The sequence below is a fragment of the Haemaphysalis longicornis genome, unplaced genomic scaffold (assembly GCF_048455015.1).
Source record: "Haemaphysalis longicornis isolate Haplotype H1 unplaced genomic scaffold, Haemaphysalis longicornis Haplotype H1 scaffold_3, whole genome shotgun sequence".
Taxonomy (NCBI): domain Eukaryota; kingdom Metazoa; phylum Arthropoda; class Arachnida; order Ixodida; family Ixodidae; genus Haemaphysalis; species Haemaphysalis longicornis.
Window position 1 is genome coordinate 174,322,948 of NW_027526335.1, and position 26,764 is coordinate 174,349,711.

At 45.8% G+C, this 26,764-nt stretch overlaps 1 protein-coding gene across 1 annotated transcript in view; it reads left to right on the forward strand.

Annotated features, from left to right (window-relative positions):
• The window catches only part of Pex16 (peroxisomal biogenesis factor 16), a 32,711-nt gene extending 14,443 nt beyond the window's left edge, over window positions 1–18,268 (forward strand). Inside the window, exons 5-8 of the mRNA XM_077701932.1 lie at window positions 558–695; window positions 5,946–6,018; window positions 9,609–9,796; window positions 17,977–18,268. Of these exons, the coding sequence (XP_077558058.1) occupies window positions 558–695; window positions 5,946–6,018; window positions 9,609–9,796; window positions 17,977–18,038 (461 nt within the window). The 3' untranslated portion in view covers window positions 18,039–18,268. The remainder of the gene's footprint in view (window positions 1–557; window positions 696–5,945; window positions 6,019–9,608; window positions 9,797–17,976) is intronic.
• Window positions 18,269–26,764: the final 8,496 nt, after the last annotated feature.

Genomic DNA, 26,764 nt, shown 5'->3' on the forward strand with positions numbered 1-26,764 from the left:
CTGTTTTTTCGCGTGCATAACCCGCACCAAAAACTCGAAAATTTCAGTGGCAAAGTAGGGGTGCGGATAATACGCGAGGTTTTTTCTTTAGTGTAGCTTCACGGCAATGCGCAATGTGCCGTGAAGCTCCTACGCTATAACACTGACTAAGCCTTCCACGGCAGTGATTGCGCGAAACATACAAGGACAAGGAAGAAAAAGCAGATGAGCACAATCTAACAACTGAATTTTATTAGTGAATTGTGACTTTCACCTTGCAGTCAGTGTATTCTACTTGCTAAATATACGCTTTTGCTGTCTACATAGTACATATGTTGTTTGAGCAGTAGCTTCGGTGTAGCCTTTTTTGTATCAAATGTGCGGGCAATACGCGAGGACTTTTCTTTTTCTTTTCCCGGCGGGCTGAAAGTTGGGGTGCGGATTATATGCAGGGGCGGGTTATACGCGCTAATATACGGTATAAGGGCTTTCACTGAGCCGAGCTCCGTAAATAAGCGGACCACATGTTCACTGTCCCATCGACTGTCTCACCTTGCCTTCTCTCCCCGCCCTCGCAGCGCCCCCTCCGTCGAGGAGGCAGTGGCGCCCTCCCGTGGCCCCAGCGGGGACTGGTGGCAGCAGCGGTAGGCCGACGCAGCTGCGAGGAGCGCAGCTGGCTGCAGAGGTGGCCCACGTCGTCAGGCCGCTGGCGCACCGTATCCTCTGCCTGTGCTTCCTTCTTGTTTGCCTTTTTTGGTTTCGTGCCATCCGGTGCTGCCGGCAGCCTTATAACTACTGCATTGAGCATCCTATGGGACACATTTAATACCCCTGTCACACGGGCACTTTCAATCGCGATCGAGCTCGATCCCGCTCGAACTCAATCCTGGTTTCTCAAGCGTGATCGAGGCTTCTAAGCGCGATCGGACGAAAGCGGCGATACTGTCGTCCTCGCTCAGTAATGACAGAGAAAGTGAAAACTTCAACTAATGCCACAAATTGTGTCAAATAACTTGACCCAAATAAGCGTGCGGTAACATTTCCATAGTTACGTATACCTACGACCGCGCGAAGTTACCAGATGCCGGCCACAAGTACATTGTTAGCGCTATCTGGCGTACACGAGTGCAAGTAGTGCAACTTCTCGATCGCGATTGAAACGGGCCGTGTAGCACCGGCAGTGCGTCGAGTGCGCTCGAAAACTCGACCGCGATTCACTTCAATCGCGATTGAAAGTGCCCGTGTGACAGGGGTATAAAACTAAATTTAGCTATTTATTTGTTTTTTTTTTATTTATTTGTTCCTTCCTTCATTCATTGATTCATTCATATTTATTTACTGATTTATTTATTTATTTATTTATTTATTTATTTATTTATTTATTTATTTATTTATTTGTATGTTAGTACTGTGATCTTGGTGCAAGATCTTAGCTGGGTCAGAGAAAAATACCAGAAGTCACCTTCTCTGGAAAAACGCACGCACACACACGTAAATAGACAGAAAAACAAAGAGGATGTGTCACCTGTGCAGATGTGACTCGAAAGGAGATACTGATATTTTTATTACTGCGTTGTTAGGGAGCTTCTTCTATTCGACAATGGTTCTTGTAAAATAAGAGTATTTGAAGCAATTGTTGAGTGGATATAGCGGTGTAATTTATAGCACAGGCTGTTAATTGTAACCTGTTGAAAATTTACAAAATTTGGGGGCACTGGGAATAAAGGGAGCGCTGACAGTGCCAAAAACAGCGAGTTAATCAATGGGGGAAACAAGAAGATACAGCAAGGAGGGCTCTTTTTTTACAATGTTTTTAAAACATACCAGAAGTCCACTTTTTTTTATTTTTCTTTGTTTTCAGTTTCCTGGTTGACCTATTTGTTTTGGTGTGGAATTGCACGGGAGAGTTTGTTTCTGCTAGTTGGTTTGTGGGCCTCACAAGTGTACCAATACAACAAACACGAACTGCTCGTTGATTAACTAGGAGAAGTAAAAAAAATGGCAAGACGAGTGTTACTGCCCCATACCTTTGTCTGTAATGCAGTTCCAGGTGGTACAGTTTGCAAAAGTAGATTTGCAGCAGTAGTAAAATTAATAGCACGAAAAAAAACTATAAAGCAAGAAAGAACTTGAGCCCTAGTCTGGAAAAAAAAAAAAAACTAAGTCACTGAGATGTGCAATTTCTATTTCGCTATGACACCCTGCAAATTGCACTTCTAAAGAAAGAAAAAGAAAAGTATGGTAAGTAAAACACGCTATCGTGGAGCCACACTTTATTTTCAAACGAGATAGAGCATCTTTTTTTTTTTTACGAGAGCTCGGAACGCTCTAATGTTTAAGTTTAAAAGAAAAGTCGCAGGCTGCTTTCATTGCCTCGCAATTTAACAGTGTTAAAATGTGAATTGTGTAGGTACAGTTAAACCTCGATGTAACAAACTTCAATGTAACAAAACCCTCGATGTAACGAACCACGGAATTTTTTGTAAGTTCAAGTGTATGCACACCATGTATTTTTACCCTCTGTGTGATGAAGTCCCGTTTGCGGGAATTTCAATGTAACGAAGTTTCATGGAGAACTAGGCACGAAATTTAAGTTGTAGAAGTAGATTTTGGGAGATGCAAGCGCCGAAATGGGTTCCCAATAAAATGCGAACGGCGACACGGGTCGCCCAATGCCGCGGATGCAGCCAGCCACGGAGTCTTTGAGTAAGCCCCTTGCGTACAAACTGTGTGGCGTGCATACACGGCTGGCGCACTGTTTCTGTTTCTGTTGGAGCTTAATCGTCTACGGCTTAATCGGCATCAGCATGAACCGCACGGAGCGTTTTCTCCCCCCAAAAACACAAAATGCGCCCCGCAAGCCACAGGCGCGCTGACACACCCGCGGAGACCACCCGCGCGATGCGGGTAGCTCCAGCAACTGCTTCTAACCGCTCGCTGAAACGCAACTCGAGAAGCAAATGAGAGGGGCATGCGAGAAAAAAAAGCGGATAACGTGGGCGAAATTTTCATTGTAAAACGTGACACGCACCGCTTACGAAAGCGCCCATCAAATATCCTCCGCGGTGTTAAGCCTAATCACCTATGGCGTTGCCGCCGCCGCTTTGCACTTCGTTCGAGTTCGCTCATGCTTGTTGGGTTTCATCGTCCCAACAAGCATTTGTGAATTTTTATGAACCTTGCGTGCACGTTTTTTTTACACCAGTGTCCGCGATTGCGTGCCGGCAACAGGAAGTGACTCTCACGCTGCGCGCTGTACTGGGAGGAGCCTGACCAGTTTTGCCATGGTTTCACCAATGGGGAGGCGCGCACCCTATGGCGGGAGCTGCGAAGCACGCGGGGATGCCGGCTGGCTAGACGATAAGGCTTACCGCCGCGGAGGGTATTTGATGGGCGCTCTCGTAAGCGGCGTGGTGACGTTTTACAGTGAAAATTTCGCCCACATTATCCGCTATTTTCCTCGCATGCCCCTTTCGCTTGCCCCTCGAGTTCCGTTTCAGCGAGCGGTTAGAAGCTACCCGCATCGTGCGGGTGGTCTCTGCGGCTGCGTCAGCGCGCCTGTGGCTTGCGGGGCGCGTTTTTGCGGGAAGAAAACCCTCCATGCGGTTCACGCTGATGCCTGCGTAGAGGTTAAAGGGACACTGAAGTGAATTTGTCAAGTTCCCGTTTTTGCTTGCACTGCGTAGACTGGCTCAAATTAGCACACTTTTCATCGTTTATCCGGTTGACAAATCGGTAATTATTTTAGAAAGCGCGAAAGAAGAAAAACTACCATGCGCGGTTTGCGGCGGCCGCACCAACTAAGGCTGTGACGTTGGGAGGAGGGGCGCCGTGATTGGACGATGCCCAAGGTTAGCAATCACACAAGTTTCGGTTTCGGTTTCGGTTCTGTAAAACATAACCAATGGCTTTGTTGGATGGGCATTCTCAATATCTCAGTAAGCATCGTACCGCGCTTCTGCCATGTTGTCGGCTGTAAAATGCACAAGATAAGCCTCCCAGGACGGCTTGTAGTCGTAGCATTCACTAGCCGAGACTTACGCAGTGCATGAACGCCCTCCGCGTACCCGCAGACGCCCAAATGTCATGCGCTTTTCCCCCATATTTGGAGCTTGCCTCCCTCATGCCTGTATCGTAAAAAGCGTGTTCGCACCAGGCCAAGGGTCTGTTCATTCTGGCCTGTGCCCACTGCCTGCAAGCAGTCGGTGCTTATGGCAACAGCACGCCAACGAGAACTCGATAGCGCGCCAGTGCCAGCCTGCGCGCGTTTTGTGAACTAGTTCGTGTAGCCATGAACGTTGCGGCCCAAAAAAAGGTGAACTCAATATAGAAAACATCGGCGGAAAACAAAAAAGTTAACTTACAAAAAAAAAAAAAGCACGTACCCGCGGGGATTCGAACTCATGACTCGCAAAACATTTGCAGTGAATTCCTAGCGCCCCAGACCGCTAGGCCACGGAGCGGGACGCGAATGCCTTCCTAATATAGAGTATATATTGTACAACCGGTTTACACTTTTATTTAGTTTTGGCATTTCAAGCCGCTTAGGTGACTATTTGTTGTACTGCGATCGTGCAGTAAGCGTCGCCCGAGTTTCCACAGTAGCTCACGTCTAGCAATTGCATTTCGTAGACGGAAAAGCGTTCGCAGATGCGTAGTCGTGCTGCTGACCGCTGTGCTTGTTCGCCCAGCGCAAAAAAGTGCTTCCCGCGCCCTAGTTTTACGCTGTACGGTAAAAATATCAGTTGATTTTATTTGCTTAGTACCTATATTGACTTCGCTGACTCTTCTCCTGCCTTCAAGAGGCCTTATATTTTCCTACTGGCGTACCAGTCAGCGAAGCGTCGCATGTGCAGCGCTTGTGTGAAGCGACCTTGACTTGGAGCTAGATACAGTGTACAAACAAACCAAGTAAAGAAAGGCACATTCTTCTATTCACAAACGTGTCCTGGCTTCGTTTCAACTAAGCGAATGAATTGCGACCAAGCAATTTTTTTTTAACCTCCTTGATTGCGACGACCCGCCGGCGGCCGGCGGACGAAACGCTGGGCCGACTGACTCTGTCGGCCGGGGAGCCGTGCAGTAGCGCAGCCGTGGCGCAGCCAATTGCCAGCTCATCCCCTCCTGACGTCACACGAAAACGCCACAGAAAATGGGCGAGCGTAAAGAGAGGAGGACAGCGTTTTCGAATTAGTTTTTCTACTAAATAGAATCACATAAACGCGCCTAGAGTGGTCGAAACATGGCCTGGGGACTCCGGACTACAATTTGCGCTAGTAATCCCGCAATGTTTACATATCACTTCAGTGTCCCTTTAAGCACCGATTGAAACAAAAACAGTGCACCGGCCGTGTATGCGCGCCATGTTTTTTTTTTTTTTTCAGGAAACGCTTCTTGGGATGAACACTTCCCAGGCGAAAAAAACGATTGGAGGGCCAATTGGACTTGCCGAATACACAAATGGGCCAAATGGAACCATTTGCATTTTCAAACGGTTTCATTTGAACCAGTTGTGTTATCGGCAGGTACAAATAGTCCTCCAATTGTTTTTTTCGCCTGTTTTCATTATAACTGCAAATTTCAATGTAGCGAAATTTCAATGTAACGAAGTAAATTACGAATTTTATCGACTTCGTTACATCGAGGTTTAACTGTAGTTGATTGAAGTTTTAGAAATTGAGATTCATCCACAGTCAAATTGTGTCGTGTTTTTTCACTGTTTGTGTGAATCAGAGTTTTGTTTCCACTGAAAGAAAAAGTCACAGCATAATTTTTAGAACCACTGCATTCCTGCCACTACTAGCCCGCAAGACTTTGTTAGCCATTTCAACAAAGGTAGACCACGGACAACATAAAACGAAGTGAGCTCTCTAGTTTTAACCTTTCATGCTAAATGGTAGCTGTAATAACACCAGCCAGAGCAGGGACTGTGTGTTTCCCCTTGACTGTTGCTCGACCTGCATCAGTTTCAGCGGTTGGCCTCTGCGGTCGTTCCTCTTGGGCGCCATGGATTATGGCGGCTGGACTTGATGTGGCCAGGTGGGAACGCTGCCCTTTTGGGGGTGGTGCCTTGAGCAATAAGGCCGTTTTTGCTGTAACAACCACTACTCTTCGCTAAGGGGGGGGGGGGGGGCACTGCTTTTAAAAGAACTTCTTCAAATTATAAGTGAACTCTGTGAAACCTGTCAGTCTTGCTGCTTTTTCGCCACTGATCTCAAATGAGCTAGTATTTTGCTGAGTAAGTAAATTAGTTCCCAAGATAATTAGGGATAATTAGCTATGTTTTGGAGGAACAACAGACAAAGCAGTGTTAGCCATAGATCTGCAATCTTTATATTTTCCAATACTATGAACCCTGGTGAGTGCAATAAGAGAAGCGGTTTTTTTGATGCTCCGCTTGGAACTACTTTTACAGTTCATTAAACTTCGGTGTTTGAAATGGGCATTCAAAATGGTTCCTTACCACTGGTGAGTTTGTTCCAAGTGGAGCATCAAAAAACCGCTTCTCTTATTGCACTCACCAGGGTTCATAGTATTGGAAAATATAAAGATTGCAGATCTATGGCTAACACTGTTTTGTCTGTTGTTCCTCCAAAACATAGCTAATTATCCCTAATTATCTTGGGAACTAATTTACTTACTCAGCAAAATACTAGCTCATTTGAGATCAGTGGCAAAAAAGCAGCAAGACTGACAGGTTTCACAGAGTTCACTTAAAATTTAAAGAAGTTTTTTTAAAAGCAGTGTCCATACTTGAGTTACCCTTCTCATTTTTGCCTTTATAGTTGCCACATTTACTCGCGTAGTGAGTGCACATTTGTTGCTGCTCCAAACCCAAGCATATTCAGGATGCATTCGTTCATCGCGCCGTAGATCTGCACATAGTGATCAGTCCCAAATTCATTTAGACAAGATACCCTTTATTGAAAGGATGCTTTAGACAGCTTCTACGATGCATAAGAAGCCACTTGGTTTTTTTATTATTATTATTATTTTCCAGAGCAGTTTTGAGCAGCTCCAAGCAGCCCGAAACTGCTCCCGCCATAATAGTTCTATGGGAAAATAAAATACAGAGCTGCTTGGAGCTGGTCAGAACTGCTCTGAGCAAGAAAAAAAAAAAAAGAAACCTACCAAGAAACCAGGAACCAAATTGTTAAATACAAGCACATAATACACTGGTTTCAAACACCTTGCACTAGTCACTAGCTGCCCATCCAATTCAACCCATGGTTTCCACATTGAAGCCAGATCACAGTGCACATTCCTATCTAGTAAAAACTCGCAAACTCTTTCTGGCACTCCTGTGGTTGTATTCTGGTAGGGGGCTGCAAATACTCGAATAGTCGAATACGACTCGAATAGCACTTCCACAAATAATTCGGTTCGCAAATCAAATATCTGCTATTTGATTTTTCAAATAGTCGAGTAGATTTTCCGAATCGGCCCATCTTGGTAAAAGCGAGAGATGTCAATGCACGCCAACAGGCGTATGCTACACCTCATTTTTCGTGTGCTCGGCAAGCTTCGTTCAAACCACACTTTCGACGAGTGCCCCTTGTAGAGGCCTTAAATTTTATCACGCAGCATGGAGTAATTTGTGATTGCGTTGGTACAACCTTTCCTCTATGTCGTTAGGGTGGCAAAATGCCGTTGACTCTGGCTGCCATTTTGAACTCTGCAACCAGATGTTTACATGTTAGGGAAGCTCGCAGTAAAGCCATCGCCGCCGTGTTTTTTTTTTTTTTTTTTTTTTTTGTGTGTGTGTGTGTGTGGTTTTGACAGTACTTTCATCAATTTAAAAGCAAAAGAGGTTCTGGCTTTTTTTGCATGCAGTTAGTGTATGATTAGTGTTTGTTCCTTTTTCTTTTTTTTTTTTTAACATTTTAGTCAACAGGGGGCGATGCAGTCTAGTCCACTTATACCTAACAATATTCAAGTTCTAAGGAAATCCTATCGTTATAACTGGTAATTGTTATAAGCGGGTTGCGAAAAAAAAAAAAAAAGACGGAACAGAGATCAAAAGATTTTATTCGCATGCCAGCAAGGTCGTACTACTACTTATTTGCGAGAAAGAAGCCATACTCGGTCAGCTTTCTTTCCCTCGTGCGAAGCTGGTGCACATCTTTTCCAAGAGCATCTGTAGGTGCTTCAGCTAGCTGAGCGAAAGGTCCTTGGCAAAAACGAAGTCCCTGAGGGACTTCGTTTTGTATTGCGTGTTGGGTCTCCTGCAAAGTCCCTACCTGAGTAGGTTGCTCAACTGCGTAGACAGAATATCACTGTCACTGCTGTCCGCAGCACATATCCACGCAACAATCGTCTTATCAGTGAGGCACTTAGACGTTTCCAAAACATTGGCCCTGACGTCCCTTCCGCGGAAAAATGGCCACCGGAAAAAGATTACCACCGTGCTTCCAGAGACGACGAAGTATACCCTTCCTTGAGTCTTGAGTACAGCAAAAGCACTGCTCTTGGGGACTAATGCGTGGCAGAATTCGTAAAAGTAGTCTATTGATGTTGTTTGTGAAGTGATGGTTGTTAAATGATGCTGTGGAGTAGGTCACATGATGAGATTTAGTAGGTGGGCGAGGGATGTGGCTGCCCATACTCATGCTAAGCTTTGCTCCCCTCCAATAGTTTAGATAAGTTTCTGAGCTCGCAAAGTGCTACGATGCCTCCAAAATCATGCTGGGCGAGGTAGTGTGGGTTATGCGTAATTATTTTAACTTATTTTACCCGTTTCATGCCAAAATGTTTAGCGGAGCCGTGAATTATGGTTTACAATATTTGTCGTTAATTGTGCCCACTAGATGGCAGCATTGACACCATTTTTTAAGCTGTACAGTAGATGTGGGTACATGTCTATAATTATTCAAAAAGAAATCTGTTGTGTTGTGAACGTCTACTTTAAAGAGCCGTAGGTTCAAGCTATTTCAAGTGTAAGCGGAAAGTTCTGGGCTTTAAGCTTTCAGACTAATTCGTCAGATCTCGCTGCATGCATTCTGGTTGTTTACTGGTAAGCCAGGGGTTGGCAATCTTTTGAGGCAGAGGGTCAAATTGCATGAAGCCGACACGGCGGGGGACCAGAAGGCAAATCGGGGAGAAGGGGGAAGGGGCTTCACAGGCAAAGAAAAAAAATTGACGAATTGACAGTAATATCTGGTAACAATTGACAATATACTGGCTAAGTGTGAAAATGGGAAGCAAAGTATAAGTTATCTTTCTTTGTTCCTACATGTTTCCATTTGGGGTCAAAACTGCAATGTCGGCTTTCAGTGAAAAGCGGAGGGGGTGGTTCTGACGTCGTTCCGGGGGCCGCCGACCCCTGCGGTAGGCCATCATACGAAAGTCGCAAGTGGTGGGCTAAAAAACGTTTTCCATCTCCATTGACGGAAAGAATCCGGTTCACCTCGCACTTGTGCAGTCGCATCTTGGTACATTGGTAACGGTACGGTAATACAGTAAGCCAAAGTTGTCTATTACGTGGTCGCTCCCACGCTCGCTGCATTGGGTGTTTCACCTTATAAACATGTTCTTCCTTCGTGCTTCTGGCAGTGGGTCATCTCAAGTGCTGGTCAGTGGTTTTTAGCTGTGAGCTCCATTCTGCTGACTATCCTTCCCTGCCCCCTCAGCCTGCAGGTGCTGTCGCACACGCGTGCCTCCCTGGGCCCCCGCGAGCGCCTGGAGCTGAGCCGACGACTGCTGCAGCTCTGCCTGTACCTGGTGCGCTCCCCGTTCTACGAGCGGCTCTCCCAGCGGCGCATCGCCCTCGCCCTGCGCGCCCTCGGCGACAACCTGCCCCTGGTTGGGTGGATCACCCGTGAGTCATCATCATCATCATCACCAGCCTATCTACGCCCACTGCAGGGCAAAGGCCTCTCCCATTAACCTCCAACCAACCCCGTCCTGCGCTAACTGCAACCAATTTATCCCCGCAAGCTTCTTGATCTCATCTGTTCATCTAACTTTCTGCCGCCCCCTGCAACGCTTGCCTTCTCTAGGGATCCACTCTGTTGCCCTTAAGGACCAACGGTCATCTTGCCTTCGCATTACATGCCCTGCCCATGCCCATTTCCTCTTCTCAGTTTCAACTAACATGTCCGTAACATGTGTTTGTTCCCTCACCCACTGTGCTCTCGTCTTGTCCGATAACTCTTTCGCTACCGCACCTATCAAAATCGATCAATTTGATTGATACTTTTGGAAGCGCCTTTTCATAGCGTTCCAGGCGTTTCTCGAACAAGTAAAGCTGTTCGGAGTTAGGTCAGAAAATGGCCTTTCAAAATCAGTTTTGTTTTCATTTTTGCAACGGAAACGTAATTTTTGACACGCTTTTGAACCACCTGGGTGTGGAAAAGGGGCGTGGTCATCGCGCGTCACGGCTTCCAACGAAGAATGCATGCAACTCGTAATTACTCTGCACCAGCGCTTGTTTTTTGCTATCAGGGCGTGAATGGGGAACTAGCAAACGATTTTCAATCGTCAGGTTCGTGCTCTGACAGTAATAATCCCAGAAATCGGCTGAAAATGTCAAGCAGTGCCTGGTTGCAAAGCTACTTTATGATTTTAGGCAGTTTTATTGACTTTGCACACGTTGTTCTAAGTACTGTGGTAGTTCTACTTACCCCAGGACCATTCGCAAACAGTTTACAACAGTTTCGGTTTCGTTTCTGCATCGCGAAATTCATATTTAGCGCTACTACGCAGTTACCCAACTTCAAGGCTACTTGCCATGGCGCCTGAAGCGTTCGCGACTGATCCCCGAACAAAGCACGGCGCTCCTGATTTCCCCCCACCCTAACCCGATTTCTGCGATAAGAACTTCAGATGCAAGTGAAAAGGTCACACCCAGTCACCAGATATCTGTTCTGCCGAGGACAGCGCTTCAAACCGGCCTTACACTGCCAGCTGTTCGCCTTCCAGTTTTGTTTCCATGCGAGTGTATAGCCGGGTGTCTAATGTTGCTGCTAGTTGAACTGTCTATTCGGACGGAGTCTCGGATAAGTTTTTGTACTGTTTCATTTGAAAACTGTTAGGTAGCGCTGCAATAGAGGAGGCTCGTTGTGCTGATCTTTTTCAGCGCGCAACTGCTAGTCGGCCAAAGATCGCAGGGCACGATTCTAGCTCATCGTACCTCATTTTTGCGAGCAAGGCTACAATTGCGAGTAAGAAGATGATACAGTCTAATCCCGCTACAACGAAGTCCGCTTCAACGAAATTTCCGCTTCAACGAAATATTTCCAATTCCCCATCAGCTAGCCATAGTAGTCAATGCAACTAAGTCCTCGCCACAACGAACCATTTGTCTGGCTTGCTTTCGCTTCAACGAAATTTTCGATGAATTGGGCTGGGTTTGAACAATTATTTCACAATAAAATAAGCATGGCGCCAGCTATTTGTAACTTTTTAAACATTCAGGACGCTTAGTTTCACCGAAAACATGCGCGGTGCGCCCACACTACCACCAAAAAAAAAAAAAAACCCATAGGCGGACCTCATTGTTTGATGGTGATAACGATGTGGCTGGCCGTCTTTACATGAGGCACAGGCCCGGTTCGCCAAGCCGGAGCTACAGCCAATCTGTATCCAATTGAAATCGCACGAATGTGCTCCGCTGCTGGCGCGGCGCCGTCATGTATGCGTTGTGGCTCGTGAGCAGCTGTCCTTTCCGTTTTCCTTCTACCATTCTTCATAGCCAAGAGCAAAAATCATGTTTGCGTGTTTGGTCTTGAAGCCAAGTCATCCTATCTTAGTAGCGAGCGGGCGGTCATGTTTAATGCAAGCGCGCGCGTCTTGCCTGCCAAGGTCAGTAGCTGCCGTGCCGTCAGAGGATAAGATAACGCCACCGACGCCACTGCTCCTGCCACAAGCGAGGGGGGCTTCCGACGGCCTAGCAGCTATCTGAAAGGAATCAGCTCGGTGGGCACGCCTTGTTGTGCAGCAATACGTTTTCCGCCTGCATTTCTTCACCCCCCTCCGTAACGCGTTCTTTGCGTGCAGTGAACACAGATAACCATTGGTATGTTTGTTATCCGAATAAACGTGACGTTATTGCGCGTCACTCCTTTTTCTAAACATTGTTTTTTTGCTGCCAATGATGCGGAAACATACGGGGCTATTTTTCGGACCTTTCCGTGGTGTGTTGGGGCGGATTTCGCCTCAACGAATTTTCGCTTCAACGAAATTTTTCGCGCGTCCCGTCAATTTCGTTGTAGCAGGATTCGACTGTAATAAAGCTCAGCTTTATGTTTTGAACGATAACTGACCGTGAACGACAACAAGCATCAGCCACGGCGTTCCGTTTTCAACTTCATGCATGTTTTTTTCCGCATCGCGTGCTTGTCTCAAATATTGTGCTCGCTGTAAATGCGAAGTCAGCCATTGAAAAGATGTTTTTACGTTATGTCGGGGTAAATTGGTGCCTCTGGTAATGACAAACCGCCAGATTTATTCCAGGAAACCACCCGAAATTGCACATTTTGAATTGGAGGTTGGGCTTCACCGCATGACACGAGCACCGTGCATGCTAACATTTTTTTTTATATCTGACAAACTGTTCCGCGCAAGTTGACATTTTTTCTAGGGCGTGTTTTTGAAATGTTTTCCTACAAAATGTATATTCTAATTTTTTTCTTCTACTGGTGGTTTGATATACACAACTCCTTTTTATCATTTTTTTGACAACTTGACAAAAATAGTGGTTTTGATATTTTTTTTACAATTATGATATATAAAAACCTTTAAAAAACTGTTATTATTGGAAATGCCGTTAAATAATCTGCATTTTGTGCTCCTGCAATTAGTGCCTAACCAATTTTTTAGCAGGAAAAAAATGTTTTCTTGGACCCCTAAAATTAGCCAATTTTCCGGCGGTAGCGAAAGAGTTAATGTTACACCTGTCATCTTCCGTTTCATTGTTTGCTGAGTCGTTCTCAATTTAAGTTGAACCCTCTTACTGAGCCCCCAAGTTTCTGCCCCGTAGGTGCAGAAACCGTGAGTACCGCTTTTGAAAGTTCCACCTGGCACGGGTGGTGGGTGGGGGGGGAAGACTCTCCTGAAAAACGGAATGGCACACAAACGTTTCTAAGCAAAAACTTGTCAGGTGTGACACTCGAATACCCCCGTGACTGAATCCCACTTGTTCATGTGTCGACATTTGGGCGCACATTACAGATCCCCAGGTGGTCGCAATCAATCTGGAGCCCTCCTCTGCAGCGCACTTCATAGCCTCAGCATAATCAATCAATCCCGCTTTTTCGCGGAATCTTGGTTGGGCTGCTGGGGTTTGTGGTACATTCTTAAGTGCAGGATAATTTACCAGTCATTGGCTGATGCTTGCTGGAAATTTCTGGTTTCTCGATCGAAAACAACAACGAAAATAACAACAACAAAATGAAGGTGCATGCACTGGTCCCTGTCAGTGAAGGCGGAGTTCCTCCTGCTCTCATGCTCTCTTCCCGCGTGCTTTCATCCTCTATGCCACTCGGGTCACCCTAATGCCTGACAAGCATTTTGGTTGCTGCTGTGTACTTTGATGGGGTTTAGCCCTTTTATGTGCATGTGTTTTTTTATCGTATCTCAAATTGCCCCGACAGGCGTAGTGAGTAAGTACCGTTTTTACATGATTGTAAGTCGACTCGAATGTAGGTCAACCCCCAAAAATTGCATCTCTCTTTAAAAAAAAAATAAAAAAACGAGCGCCGCCTACAAAATCGTATCACAAAGAGAAGCTCTTCCGTCAACCCACACGGCGGCTCTAATGATCGATGCTCCCACAAGAGCCGTGCGTTCGCGGTATGCGCGGTAGATGTTAAAAAAGATAAGCTTTTGTTTAAGCACCCGGAATAACCATGCGCTGTGGGTTGAGCAGGAAGAGCACATTAGCTGCGAGATGACAACCATCGATGCAACCGGCAGCGGCCACTGCTGCGCGATATCAAAACAACATGGCAACTGACGGAACCTCCCACCATAGCGTTCGGAAGTGTACTGAACAATGTGATATGACTTGGGCTACGTTGGCGCCGCGCATTCAATCAAGGGATTCGCTAATACTCATTTTGTTTATTAGAGACGAATAAAACGATTCTTGACGCGTTTTTGCACGCGATTCTTGCGCGTTGGCGTTGCACAGGATAGTTTTTCACGCCTGCGTCGACGATTACGCGCGCATGGCAGCTTCTGCTGCTTTTACGTTCTACCAGTTCTACCTCGGTATGACGCGTAACGGGCGTGGTAGTGGGAGGAGCCTGACGACTTGCCCCAGCCGGCTGACGCCGCCGGAGATGTTTAGGCTTACCACGGTGGCGGATATTTGATTGGCGCTTTCCTTAGCGGCGCGGATAATGCTTTATAGTGTCGTTTTCGACCACATTATCAGCTCCTTTCCTGCACAAACGTCTTCGTTTTTGCCTTCAGTGATATCTAAAGAGCGGTTAAAAGCGGTCGCTGGAGCTACGCGCACCTCTTCGCGGCTGGTGACACCGCCATGTTGCCGCCGCCGATCGCGTAGTGCACAGCATGAGGGTTGGAATTCGCGGCAGCGTCAGCGCGGCGCATTTTTGCGAGCACAAAACGCCCCATGCGGTTCACACTTTAGACCATAACCATGGGAACGAGGGTGCAAAGCTGTCCCCACCTCGTAGACCCCCGACTTCTCGTTTCTCTTGCCGTTACTAGCGGTAGACGGTTCGACTTCGATTCTAAGTCGACCCCCCCCGACATTGGATTGTCAAATTTGAAAAAAAGGGTCGACCTACAATCGTGTAAATACGGTAGTGAGCACTTTCAATGCTTGAGAACTGCTGCTTGCACAACTGTTGGCACATTGTGTTGCACCTGTTCTTGCTCATTTGAGCTTGAATCACCAGCCTGTGAGGGAAATTGGCACAGAGCTTTAGAAACAAGCGACACTGACATGTTGGTGAAACACGCGAAAGGAAAGTCAAGATCACTGATAACATATTTTTGAATCAGTCGTCGAGAGAGGCAAAACAGGCTGACTTGAAGGCATTACTTGAGTTACATAATGCAGAAGTGTGAGGTGTGTGAGCTTCAAAACTCAGGAGAGCAGGAGGGCGCTACCATGGCAAGCTTTTGCTTGTCTTGTCAGTCCTAAACTCGCCACAGTCTGCCTTGGGCCATGTCCACCGCTCATCTTTTTTTTTTTTCCTGAAGAATTGCCCGTGGTTCTTCAAGAACCTCTTGACTGCTACAGACAGTTGAAAGCTGGTAAATAAAACAGTCTCAAAGTAAATGGCAAAAGTGAAATTGTTCTTTTAGGGGTGACACCCCTTAGGGGCGACGCCCCTTAAGGGCTGCGGCTGTTGGCATCTGTCGTCATCACCGGTGTAATCGTCGCTGTAATCGTCGTCCGATGTAGGGACGGTACTGAAACACCAACAGACTTGTTTACGCCTCACGCTAGATCGTAACGCGTACTAAAAAAAACTCGTTTACACCTCGCGCTGGAGCGCTTCGTAACACATACTGAAAAAACACCGGGGCACTCGTTTATGCCTCGCGCTGGAGCGCTTCGTACTTCAAAGGCAAGAGACTCTTACAGCAACGCTGTATACCTGTACAGATGCCCGGGATTTTTTTTCCAAGTTTAGCACGCTTGCATAGGAGACGCCATGGTGCCATTTGTTTCACTGCCTTTCAACCCATGCAGCGCAGTATTTTACGCACTAAACTAAATGGTATATGGCAAAACTGTCTCACCAGAGTTTATTAAAAACTTACCAGAAAGCTGTCTCTGCACAACCTCTCTGCAGCTCGCTGTTTGGGCTGGGCCAACAACAACACTATGATTTTAGTGCAGCAGAATCAACACTTGGACTACTTAGTAGTGGTTCTTGAACATCTTGAAGTAGCGCAAACTCAACACGCATATAGGAAGAAGGAAGTGGACAGGAAAAACGAAGTAGCGCTGTGGTATGAGATTTCGGTGCACATTAAAGATCCTCAGCTGGTCAAAATTAATCTGGAGACCTCTGCTATGGCCGTGCCTCATTGCCTGCGTTGTGTTACATTCAATCAATCAATCAAGTAGCACTGTGGTCTGCGTGCTTCCTTCTTCTTGTGTCCGTGTTGAGTTTGTGCTACCTCAAGATGTTCAAGATCATACAGCGTTTGTCAAGCTCTCATGTTTTCAGCCCTTACAGAAATGGGAAAAACACCTTTGTTGCATGGACAGTGGCTCCCCCAGTGAGAACTGCCGATTGGCGAGACGAAAAACGCCTAAGCTTTGTAGCCAGGTCTTAGTTTGGTCCAGTTAGGGTGTGGAACAGCTGGTCTAGCTTGTTCAATTGTCTCACCCAACCTGCATACTCCAGCAAACCTTAAAAAAAATGGTGCAGCTTGGACTAGTGGTGCAAGGCTGGAGGAACAGCAGAGCTTGGGGTCAACCTAGCTTCTCGCCACACTGACAGTGGATCCCAGGAGAGAGAGAGAGCAGCCGGACTCCAGCAGTGCAAAGCCATTGCGGACAGCACTGTAAAGCGAAGACCATTAAAGGAGTAATGACACGAAATTTCAGAACTGAGATAACTGCGTAAAATGCTTCCTTTTTATTAGGAGATATCTCCCAGTATGTTTCAACAGTAGGCGTTCAGTATAAGACATTTTAAATCCATTCAAATCTTCGCCCGCACAAGAAAGCCCAGAGTGGGCCGACATGACATCATCTGCTACTTGCCCCAAACTGCCGATGTTGGGGCTCCCGTGACGTAGCCAATGCTCTGACTGCGGTTGGCGCGCGCTGCTACGCCGTATGTATCACGTCATGGATTTGGGTGTGTGGAGATGGTGAAGACCTCGGCCGGTCTGGGCGAGCGCGTCCAGACCGGCAGTGGTGCAACAGGAATGGCGACGTCAGGTGCACCCTCCTGTCATGGTGGCCACTCGGCGTTCGTTTTGTTGAAACTGAAACTGATACAAATAAACGACGCCGTAAATGATTGTTTACGCTGCGATCGACCGTCTAATGCGCCATTCTATGATTAATGACCTGGAAGGCACCCATAGCAGCGAAAAAAAACGTAACACGAAAATTTCATGTCTGCTTTTTTAAAGTATGCATAGTGTATTATTCAGTAGCAGTCGTCATCATCCCTTTCGTCATCGTCTTCTGACAGGGCAGCCATGTACAGCAAATCCTCTTGTACCGTGTCCTCGCCCTGGTAGGCCTCCATTTCTTCGTGAGCTGGTCCGGTGGCCGACTTCTCGTGTGCATTGTGAACGGGTGGCTTTGCGTCCGGCATTTCTTCTCTTCTTTTTTTTCTTCTTTTATGCTATAGCCACTGTGCGAAGGTCGTGCCGGGCACCTCACACCAAAGAAAGAGGTTTTTCTTTTTTCTTTTTTTATTTTGTGAATGGCAACAGACCAAGATCAAGCTTAAACAGCTCTGACGTTTAAAGGAGCCATGAAGAGAAAATACAACTTCGTTTAATTTGAAAGAACTAGGATTCAGTATCTCACTCAGCTCCATTACAGCCACAAAAGATGTTTTTTAATGAAAAAAAGCAAGAAGCATTTAAAAACTTTCAAAATTTGCGCCACAGTGACGTGTTATGAGCAAGAATGACGTCATACGGACCAGCAATAAAATGTAATCTTCAGTGCATTAACTGCATGTTAGCATTCAAGTGATGCGGTCAAATGAAACCAGAGGCCCCATTACAGACGTCCAGTCATGTGCCGACGCGACAGGTCAGTTAGGCGGCCACCAATCGCACAAACAAGCTGTTCCGTGGCGTCATAGAAAAGTTGCAGGAAATTGGCTAGGGGGTCGCGACTGCTTCACACGTTTTCTTTAATATCTCCGTTATTTGTTTGAAGATTGCGATGATGTTGGTATCATTGTTATCGGGACTAAGCAGCCTTTCTAATAAACCCAACTTGTATTTTGTCTTCATGGCTCCTTTAAAAAAACTAGACCCCAGCGCTTCAGTCTGTGCAAAACAATGCAACCTGTTTCCTCCTCCTTTGCCATGCAGGGCCCCTGGCCGACTACATTCCAGAATGGCAAAACACCTACTGCCACAACTGGGCCTCCTAGGAGAGGGCTGTCGTCTCCCATCCTCCCTCGAATGGCGCCAGAACAGCGCCAGACAACGCACGATCTCTCTCCTCCCTACGGAGACGGAACGGGCAGTCCCCGGTGATGGCGAGTTCTCTTGGGGCGGCAGCTGTGACGTACCGCTGTTTACGACTTTCTCCTTTTCCAAAACCCCACAGTGGCCTGTTATGAACTGAACAAGTGAATGAGACAGGCTAGTTGATGCATGATGCTACTTAGAAAAAACAGCGCCAAAAAACGATATGACAAGGAGTAAAGACAAACACTGCGCTGATTTGACAAACACAGCGCAGTGTTTGTCTTTACTCCCTGTTGTATCGTTTTTGGCGCTGTTTTTTCTAAGTAGCCTGTTACGCATGACAGAGTGAACTCCTGTCCCTTCCTGGTGGAGCGGGAGTCCGAATGGTGTCAGTCGGAGTGCAGTGAATCAACAACCCGCGGTGTGTGAGGACCAGTAGTAGGACACAGTGAAAGAGTGTGCTGACAACGGTAACCTTTGTTAGGATGTTTCTTTTTTCCGTAACTGCATACACACGTAATGTGCTGTTCTCCTCTCCCCATCCAACTCTTGTACTCTTTCCACGGGACACCAAATGAATGTGATGCCGCTTACTCGAATGAGAGCATTCCTGAAGCATCAGACTTGAAATGTGTCACTCATTACGTAGAAAAAAATTTTGTTTCCTTCCTGGAAGGTTGCGTGTCAAGCCCTGTGTATAAGGAGGGCTGCTGTCTCTTGCAACAGCATTGAGGGTGTAATAAGTCTGTGAGAGTGTAAATCTTAGGCCCCGTCATGATGGGCTCAGGTGTCGTTTGCTTGGAAGAATGGCTTTTAGGTTTTATGCACAGTTCGCTTGCTTTTGCACGGTGGTGGCTGCAGTGTTTTTAGAAGTGTGAAGGGCACGTGTGGTGTTTGAGAACAGCAGGAATATACTCTAGTGGTTCGCGTAATGCTTGCACGTGGTTTGCCGGGAATCGGGAATGCGAAATTCAAGTGGATATTATTAGTTCAAGTTCCAGCTACTGTAAGCACATTCAAGAAATATTTTCCGAGAAACGTAGACATACTTGTAATAAAAGAACACGTTACCTGCATGCGCAAATGACAACTTGCCGTTTATTTATTAGCAAAGTTCAACTTTGAGTTCTTTTTTGTCAAATTTAGTTTCCTTTGTTGAAGCTACTGCAAATCGCAATCCACTTTTGGTCACTTGTCAACTTATTGCTGCTTGTTGATCTGTGAGAACTTGCCAAAGTGTCAGCAGGAATCATGTATGCCTCGCTACAGATCATATTTGGCGACTGGCAGCTTTAAACCAGCCATGTAGCTGGCATCACTCCCTCTCCCCCCCCCCCCCCCCCCCATCTTGTGAAACAAACATGCTAAGATAACTGATGCCAGCCATAGCGATGTGTTTGCAAAAATGGAAAAACTGTTCTCTTTTTTTTTTCTGTCATTGGCGCACTGTTAGCTAGATCCTTCACATCATTCCCCGAACAATATGCAGCATAGTTTATCCAGTGTTTTATTGCTGGCACTGAACAGTTAAGTGCCATTATCATCAGTTAGAATGAGCTGATGGTTATTCCTGCAAGCTAAGGTGCAATGATTGGCAAAGGAAAAAAAAAAAATCAATTTTTGGTGCCTAATTCTGGATCCAGGTCGGTGCAGTAATTGTGCAAGTAAATGCACTATCACTTTCCAGGGATACGCTTTAGCATTCGTGAATGTTTGTAAAGCAGATCATTTCACAACTGCTTTTTGCCATAGCTTGCCTTTTTTTTTTTTTTTCTCCTGGTGTATAGATACCACCAGCTTAGAAACTCTTGAAAAGTTTCTTTTGCTAGCCTGTGTAGGCTGTTCCCATGGTCCATTTCACGGTATGCTCAATATAGCATACTGCTTTCTTGTTCAGCTTGGGAGTGTATTATATTGTGCACAAGGCTCGTTATGATATCTGTGTTTTCATGATTTTGCATTTGTTTCATTTGCTTTATGGTTATAGTACAGGAGAGAAAAACACGGTGAACAAGAACTAAGTAACAAAGAAATTTGACTGAACAACGGCTTATCCTTTGCAATCTCTCTCTCTCTCTCTCTCTCTCTCTCTCTCTCTCTCTCTCTCTCTCTCTCTCTCTCTCTCTCTCTCTCTCTCTCTCTCTCTCTCTCTCTCTCTCTCTCTCTCTCTCTCTCTCTCTTAATTTTTTTACTTTTTTTTTTTCCCACAAAAGTTATGCCAACCAGCCGAACCAAACTCGTTCCTTAACTGTACTGGGGAATATGAAAGGCAGCATTTTAAGTACAACCCCCGAAAATACGACTTTCAAGGGGCCGCGTGAAAGCATCGTATGAGCGGGGTGTTGTATCATCGGGGTACAGTAAATGTCGCCCTAATAGACGGTCTTGCGTGACAGGCGGGCGAAACACTTGTTTAAATTACTATATTTAGCGCATTCGTGCATAATTTGCAAAACCCTGACTGAAATCCCAAGTTTCTAAAACAAAAACGCCTATTCCGTGCCCCCCTCCTCCCCCCGCCAGCCCTGCACCTCACGCGCACGAGATAAGCTGGGAAGGTCGGTGCAGACAAGCAATACAAGTGGGGAAAAGGCAGGAGTGTGGCCAAGGCCGCTGGCAAGTGGTGTGGGGAGAGGTCAGGCGGGTGAGGAAAGCGGGGGTTAGGTCATCGCCGTGGGGTATTGTGTGTCACATTCCTCAGCACCATGCGAGCATCAAATTGCAGTCCGCCAGCTACCTGGACTTCAACTCCTCACAGTTTGCACGCGTATATGTGTTTCCTAGTCAGTACAGCCAGCCGTCACCTGAGCTTGCTTGTGGGGGTTATATCACAGCATAAACGTACCTAAAGCATGCAAAACCACCCGAACTAAAATAAATAGCAGCCAAAACAGACCTGCAATGGTTGAAAACCACGGTGTAGAAAAATATTCAACAGAAATAGCCGAAACCGACCTAAACCGGGAAAAACCGTAAGAACGTACAAGAAGCAGTAGCTGAAACTGACCAAAAGGCAACGAAAATACCCGACATCCCATTTATAATGCAGAAAGATGTCATAAATAGATTCTATGCAGGATAACAAGTGTTAATATTCAAATATGACAAACCCGTGAAAATGAAAAAAAAAAAAGCGGTAACGGGATTTGAACCCGGGTTAGGACGTTCACTTCGCAGGAGCGGAACTACTACACTACGAGACCAAGCGGTTCTGCGCAATTAAATTGAGGGCCACATGCACGTGGACATAGCTTCAAACATGCCCCTAGATGGCGCCACGCGTCGCTTGGCTGTGCTGACTAGGAAACGCCTATATGCCGTTCGGCGCTCTGCTGCCACTTGGAGCCAGTGAGGCCGTCAAAGGCCTGCCAGCACCGGCCAGCTTGAGTCTGCTAAAAGCAAGTGGTTGGGTCCGCCACAGACTGTTTTTTTTTTTTGTACATCTAGCAGTGCTAAATGGGGGTGAAGAAATACGGGTCAACGTGGCGTAAAAGGTGGGGAAAACACCGGTTTATCCCCGTCAGCGTCCTTCGTATGAAGCAGACCGCATGCACCCGAACATTGTATCATCGGGGTTCTTAATGCATTGTTTCTACTATGCGGAGTTTGCTGGGACCACAGTGATCCGTCGTAAGAAGCAGGTCGCCGTAAAGCCGGGGTACATTCATCGGAATTCCACTGTATATACTGGGGTAACCACAAGGAATTTCTAAACAAATTGGTGAAAGCGTTTTAATATAGTGGGTTAATTGCAAGAGATTTCTAAATAAATTGGTGAGAACGTTTCATATAGTGGGGTAACCACAAGGAATTTCTAAAGTTGGTGAAAGCGTTTTATATACTGGGGTGCGTTTCATATAGTGGGGTAACCACGAGGAATTTGTTATACTGGTGAAGGCATTTTATATACTGGGGTAACCACAACGAATTTATAAATAAATTGGTGAAAGCGTTTTAATATAGTGGGTTAATCGCAAGAAATTTCTACATAAATTGGTGAGAACGTGTCATTAGTGGGGTAACCACAATGAATTTCGAAAGTTGGTGAAAGCGTTTTATATACTGGGGTGCGTTTCATATAGTGGGGTAACCACGAGGAATTTCTAATACTGGTGAAAGCATTTTATATGCTGGGGTAACCACAATGAATTTCAAAACAAATTGGTGAAAGTATTTTATATTGTGGGGTAACCGCAAGGAATATCTGCTGTATTTTCCAGTCTACAAGTCGCACTTCTGTATAAGTCGCACCCCCCTCAAAACGGCAGTTTTTCTGCAAAAAAAGACGTATATAAGTCGCACCGGTGTATAGGATGCACCGGTGTACAAAACGCACTTGTTAATCAGGTAAACCCATAGAGGATCAGTCCGTTAGAAAGTGTGGCGAAAGTGCACAGTTGCGGCGGCTGCCGCCTCTGAACGCATTCCCCAGTCAGCAGTGCTGTACATGTGCATCTACCGTCCAAAGTCTAGACAGAACTAACTTCTCAAAAATGGTTTATTGATACACACAGATGGCATGTACTTACAGATGGCGTTTAGGCAAAACCATCGATCCTTCTTCCTCCGACTCGCTAACAATTAGTTCATTCATTTAGACCATAGAGCTGTCTCTTAACGTGCACTGACGTCACGCAGCGCACAGGCATCTGTGTGAGCACAGACCATGCGTGGCTGCCACGTACCAAATTTATTCCATACATGAGTCACACCAGTGGCTAAGATGCATCAACGAAAATCAGAAAAAGCCACGACTTATACACCGAAAAATATGGTATATAAAGTAGTGGAAGCGTTTTATATAGTGGGGTAACCACAAGAAATTTTTTTAAAAATTGGCAGGAATCATTTTAATTTGGGCCTAAGATTTCTGAAATCGGAAAGGTGGTGCCAGTGTGACACTACCACTCGAATACTAGCAGCTCCATCGGTTTTAACGCGTGATTCAAAAACTGCATTAAGAATTAAGAAAGACTGCATTTTATTATTGTTTTAGTTGAGAACAAATTTTTAAATGCCCCTTTTCTCATCTTGCGCACAGCTAAAAGTGCTTAAAAGTATGTTGCTGTATGGTTCATTGTCTTGGTTGCCAGCATACTGGCTAAATATTCTTGTTGGCTCGCTATAATATATATGAAAGGCTGGCTAAATATTCCGCTTTCGTACGTTCTGGGTGCTATCAGGAACATTGTTTCGGTTCAAAATGTCTTAAGTGGTGCCCTTTCATTTGAGACAGAGAGCTTATACGCTACAAAAATCAGTTTGCTGTCCCTTTAAACAAGCTCTCCATGTATGTTTTCATCCTTTCTTCGTTAGATAAATAATCTGTTAAACAGAAGCCACGCAACCCATGCTGCAGCGTTGAGATGTCCGAAATGACATGTTTGCCTCTTTTGAGGCAGTGATATAAACTGACACTTTGGTGAAAGGCTACCAACTGTGATATGAAGTGGCATTGTTTAGTGCACTATACTCGGGTACAACTCAAGAACGGCAACGGCAGTTGCTCCTCCACCTCATCACCGGAGCCGTGCAGTGCAAAGAGTGCGTTGCTGAGATTATTTTGAACGGGACATGAGCCGTTTCCGAGATTTTTCAGTCAGAAAGGGCCATTGAAGGCAACCGCAAGTTGGTCTCAAACAAAAGTCTGACCTTTCCATAGTCATTTTAGCATTGATTTGGTGCCAAAAGGTTCATTAATTGCTGAGAAATCGCTAATCGACAACACAAACAGCGACTGCAGCTGCTGTTAGCATCAAAATAAACCGGAAGCAGGCAAGGTACTGGTGATCTGTAGTGGTATAGAAGCAACCGGATACAGTGTTACCACGTACCAAGCAGTGTGGTTCGTTTTGGCCAAACCAGTCATGCTTTCCCAAACTCCCACGTCCTTTCTAGCTCTGGACCACTAAGCAAAGCGTTTCTTCATGGGACCTGTGACCAGTATTGAAGCTTTCTTGAAGATAAAGATTGCCAGGGGTCAAAATTAATCCGGAGCCCTCAACTACAGTGCGTCTCATTGCCTGTGTAGCGTCGGCACGTTAAACCCTACAATCAAATCAAAATCAATCAGTCGTATCGAAAGTGTCCCTGTGACAGGGGTATTAGTGACGGGCACACTGCGTGTTAGATGTGCATTGTCAAGAGGCATGACCTGCCTCTCAGCACTACAATCTCCTAGACAAACAAAAAAAATACCTTCCCTCCTATCATCTGCCCAACGCTCTTATCCGTAGTTCGCACAAAACTTGCACCATTCGTCTGAATAAGAAACTTAGTCTGCCTACTCCCCCTTGTACCTGTTTGAAATGCTCAGAAGAGCGTTGCCTGAATAATGCCTGCTTTGTAGTTCACTGTGGAACGTCGCGACGAAAAAAAATATTATAAATTCAACGGCGGTGCGGCTTCGAGATTCAGCGTTTCCAGTTGTGGCGATTGCTCTAGTTTTGTCTACAGTGAACAGATGTGCGACATCCCTCATCATTTCTGGCTAGCCGAGTGGCATAGCACCGAATGAAGCAGCCATTGCAATTATAAAAAGGAAGCTGGAAGGTGGCCTTCAAGGTTTTTTTTATCTCGTGACATTTTGAAAAAAAGTCAGCTGAGAAGTTGATGTTGTTTCTCACTCTCACGGTAGGAAAGAAGAGCCCAGTGGGCGAACTAAAAGTACAGGTGTTTAGGATGCTCTCAATTCACAACTTCTCATTTCCCAGCCTTTTTAAGGAACTCAAGTCCCCAGCCTCGGCTGTAAATCTGCTTGCGGAATAATACACCAAGCTCGGAGGCAAATGTGAACAGTTAATGCCCAAACCCCTGCGTACTGGTATGTCATAGGTAATGCAACTGTGAACGTTCAGTGTTTCAAAGTCGGACCAAAGCGCTAGCATATGGCATGGGGTCACTTGCTGACTGATCAAAATAGGCCGTCAGTGCGGTGAGCCCCTATCCTTTTGCGCAGAAAATGCTGGCATGGAAAGATCTTTTGTGTTACTATTCTTCTGTTATTAATTTTATTGTACTTTTGGGGGGTTTTATTGTTTGTTCGCTTTCGCTGGCATTCTTTGGTGACCATATCACCTGCTGTTTTATTTCAGTGTTGTCATTTGTTTTGTGATTGGGCCAGAACAAAGGCTTTGGATGATCCTAGGCACTTTAATAAACATTGATTGATTGATTGATTGATTGATTGATTGATTGATTGATTGATTGATTGATTGATTGATTGATTGATTTCTGTGCTTTTACTGTCACTTTCCTGTGCTCCCGAATGAAAGGTTTCCGAAGCTGCAAATTCTTGTGTCATCACCCGGCCTGCCAACACTTCTTGCCGGAAATTTTTGGTTTCCCAAGCACTTAATGCATCAGAACACTCCCGAGCAAATGATAACTGAGTGACGTTTGTAAGAAAAACGATGTTTGCGAATGTTGTTATTGCTGGGGCATTGTGATGCACTTGTGTAGGGTGTGTTGTTGCTGAAACTTGGCCTTCAGCTGGTTTTGTACCTTGCACGTGTGTAATTATGGACGGTTTACATTCGGCTTCGATGTAGTGATCTTGCTGTACGCGAGTATCACATCACAGATGGGTGGGAAAAGGTTGCCCATGTTCTACTTCTGTGCGAATAAAAACGTATCCATGTTATGCCTTTTATCTCTGTGTGCTTGGCAATACGACCAGTTACATGCGATACGTCGTCGTGGATGCCTGCAGCGGTAGCATTTCGGCTGGCGTACCCGCAAATTTTCTCGTAATTTCCCGCGGCCTTTACGGCCTTTAATTGCGACCTTTAGGGGCCCCAATACGTTTGTAGTACCTCCCCTAGGGCCGAAGCAAAAAAAAGAACGAACCCGGGCCAGAGCCCGAGCCGCGGCGCGAGCGCGCAGGGGTTTGTGACCAGAGCGGACTTGCTTTTTTATCGGGGAAGGCATTCTTGGTCGAAAAAAAATGGTGGGAAAATTTGCGGGTACGCCAGCCGAAATGCTTTCTGTGAGGCGTAGACTGAGACGAGTCCAGCCGTCACCGAAAAACTTCTCATATACGAACGCTCAGTTATTTTTGCACATGTTAAAAACCAATCCATATAAATTTTGACGCCACCTGAACTCTAAGAAACAAAACGAAGACGAATGAATTCGCATTGGCGAAAAAGTGGTTCTTAACAAGCGGAAAATTGCAAATGAATTTAACGAGGACAATTTTTCAATGTAAATTACTAGTACTTTGATTCCCGCCTTGTCATTTCCAGCGTCCCCCTATGAAGTGCACTCGGGCAGTTACTGCCCCATTTATATTAATCCCGTAAGAACTCGTATTGACCATGTAAACACGCCTACTTGCAGGCGACCGGTTGCTTTTCAAAATTATGCACAGTTCAAATAATGCCTAGCATAAAATTGTTGGCCAGGTAGCGCCTGCATTACGCTTCCGTGGACTCTAACCCCCATAGAAAAAAAGGAGACATTAAAAAATTCGAGCTAATTCGAAGGCAAGCTGTTCCGGTTATCTATAAAATTTATCGAAGACTCAGATCCCCATACACGCACACACGCACTCTCGACCATACTCATAGAGGACAAAAAATTCCAATGCTCAAATGAATTAAATCTACAGGTTTCAATTCGTTGCCGATAGCAAAACCCCGTTAATTCGGAATTTCGGTTAACTAGGACTCTGCGTCCTGTCCCG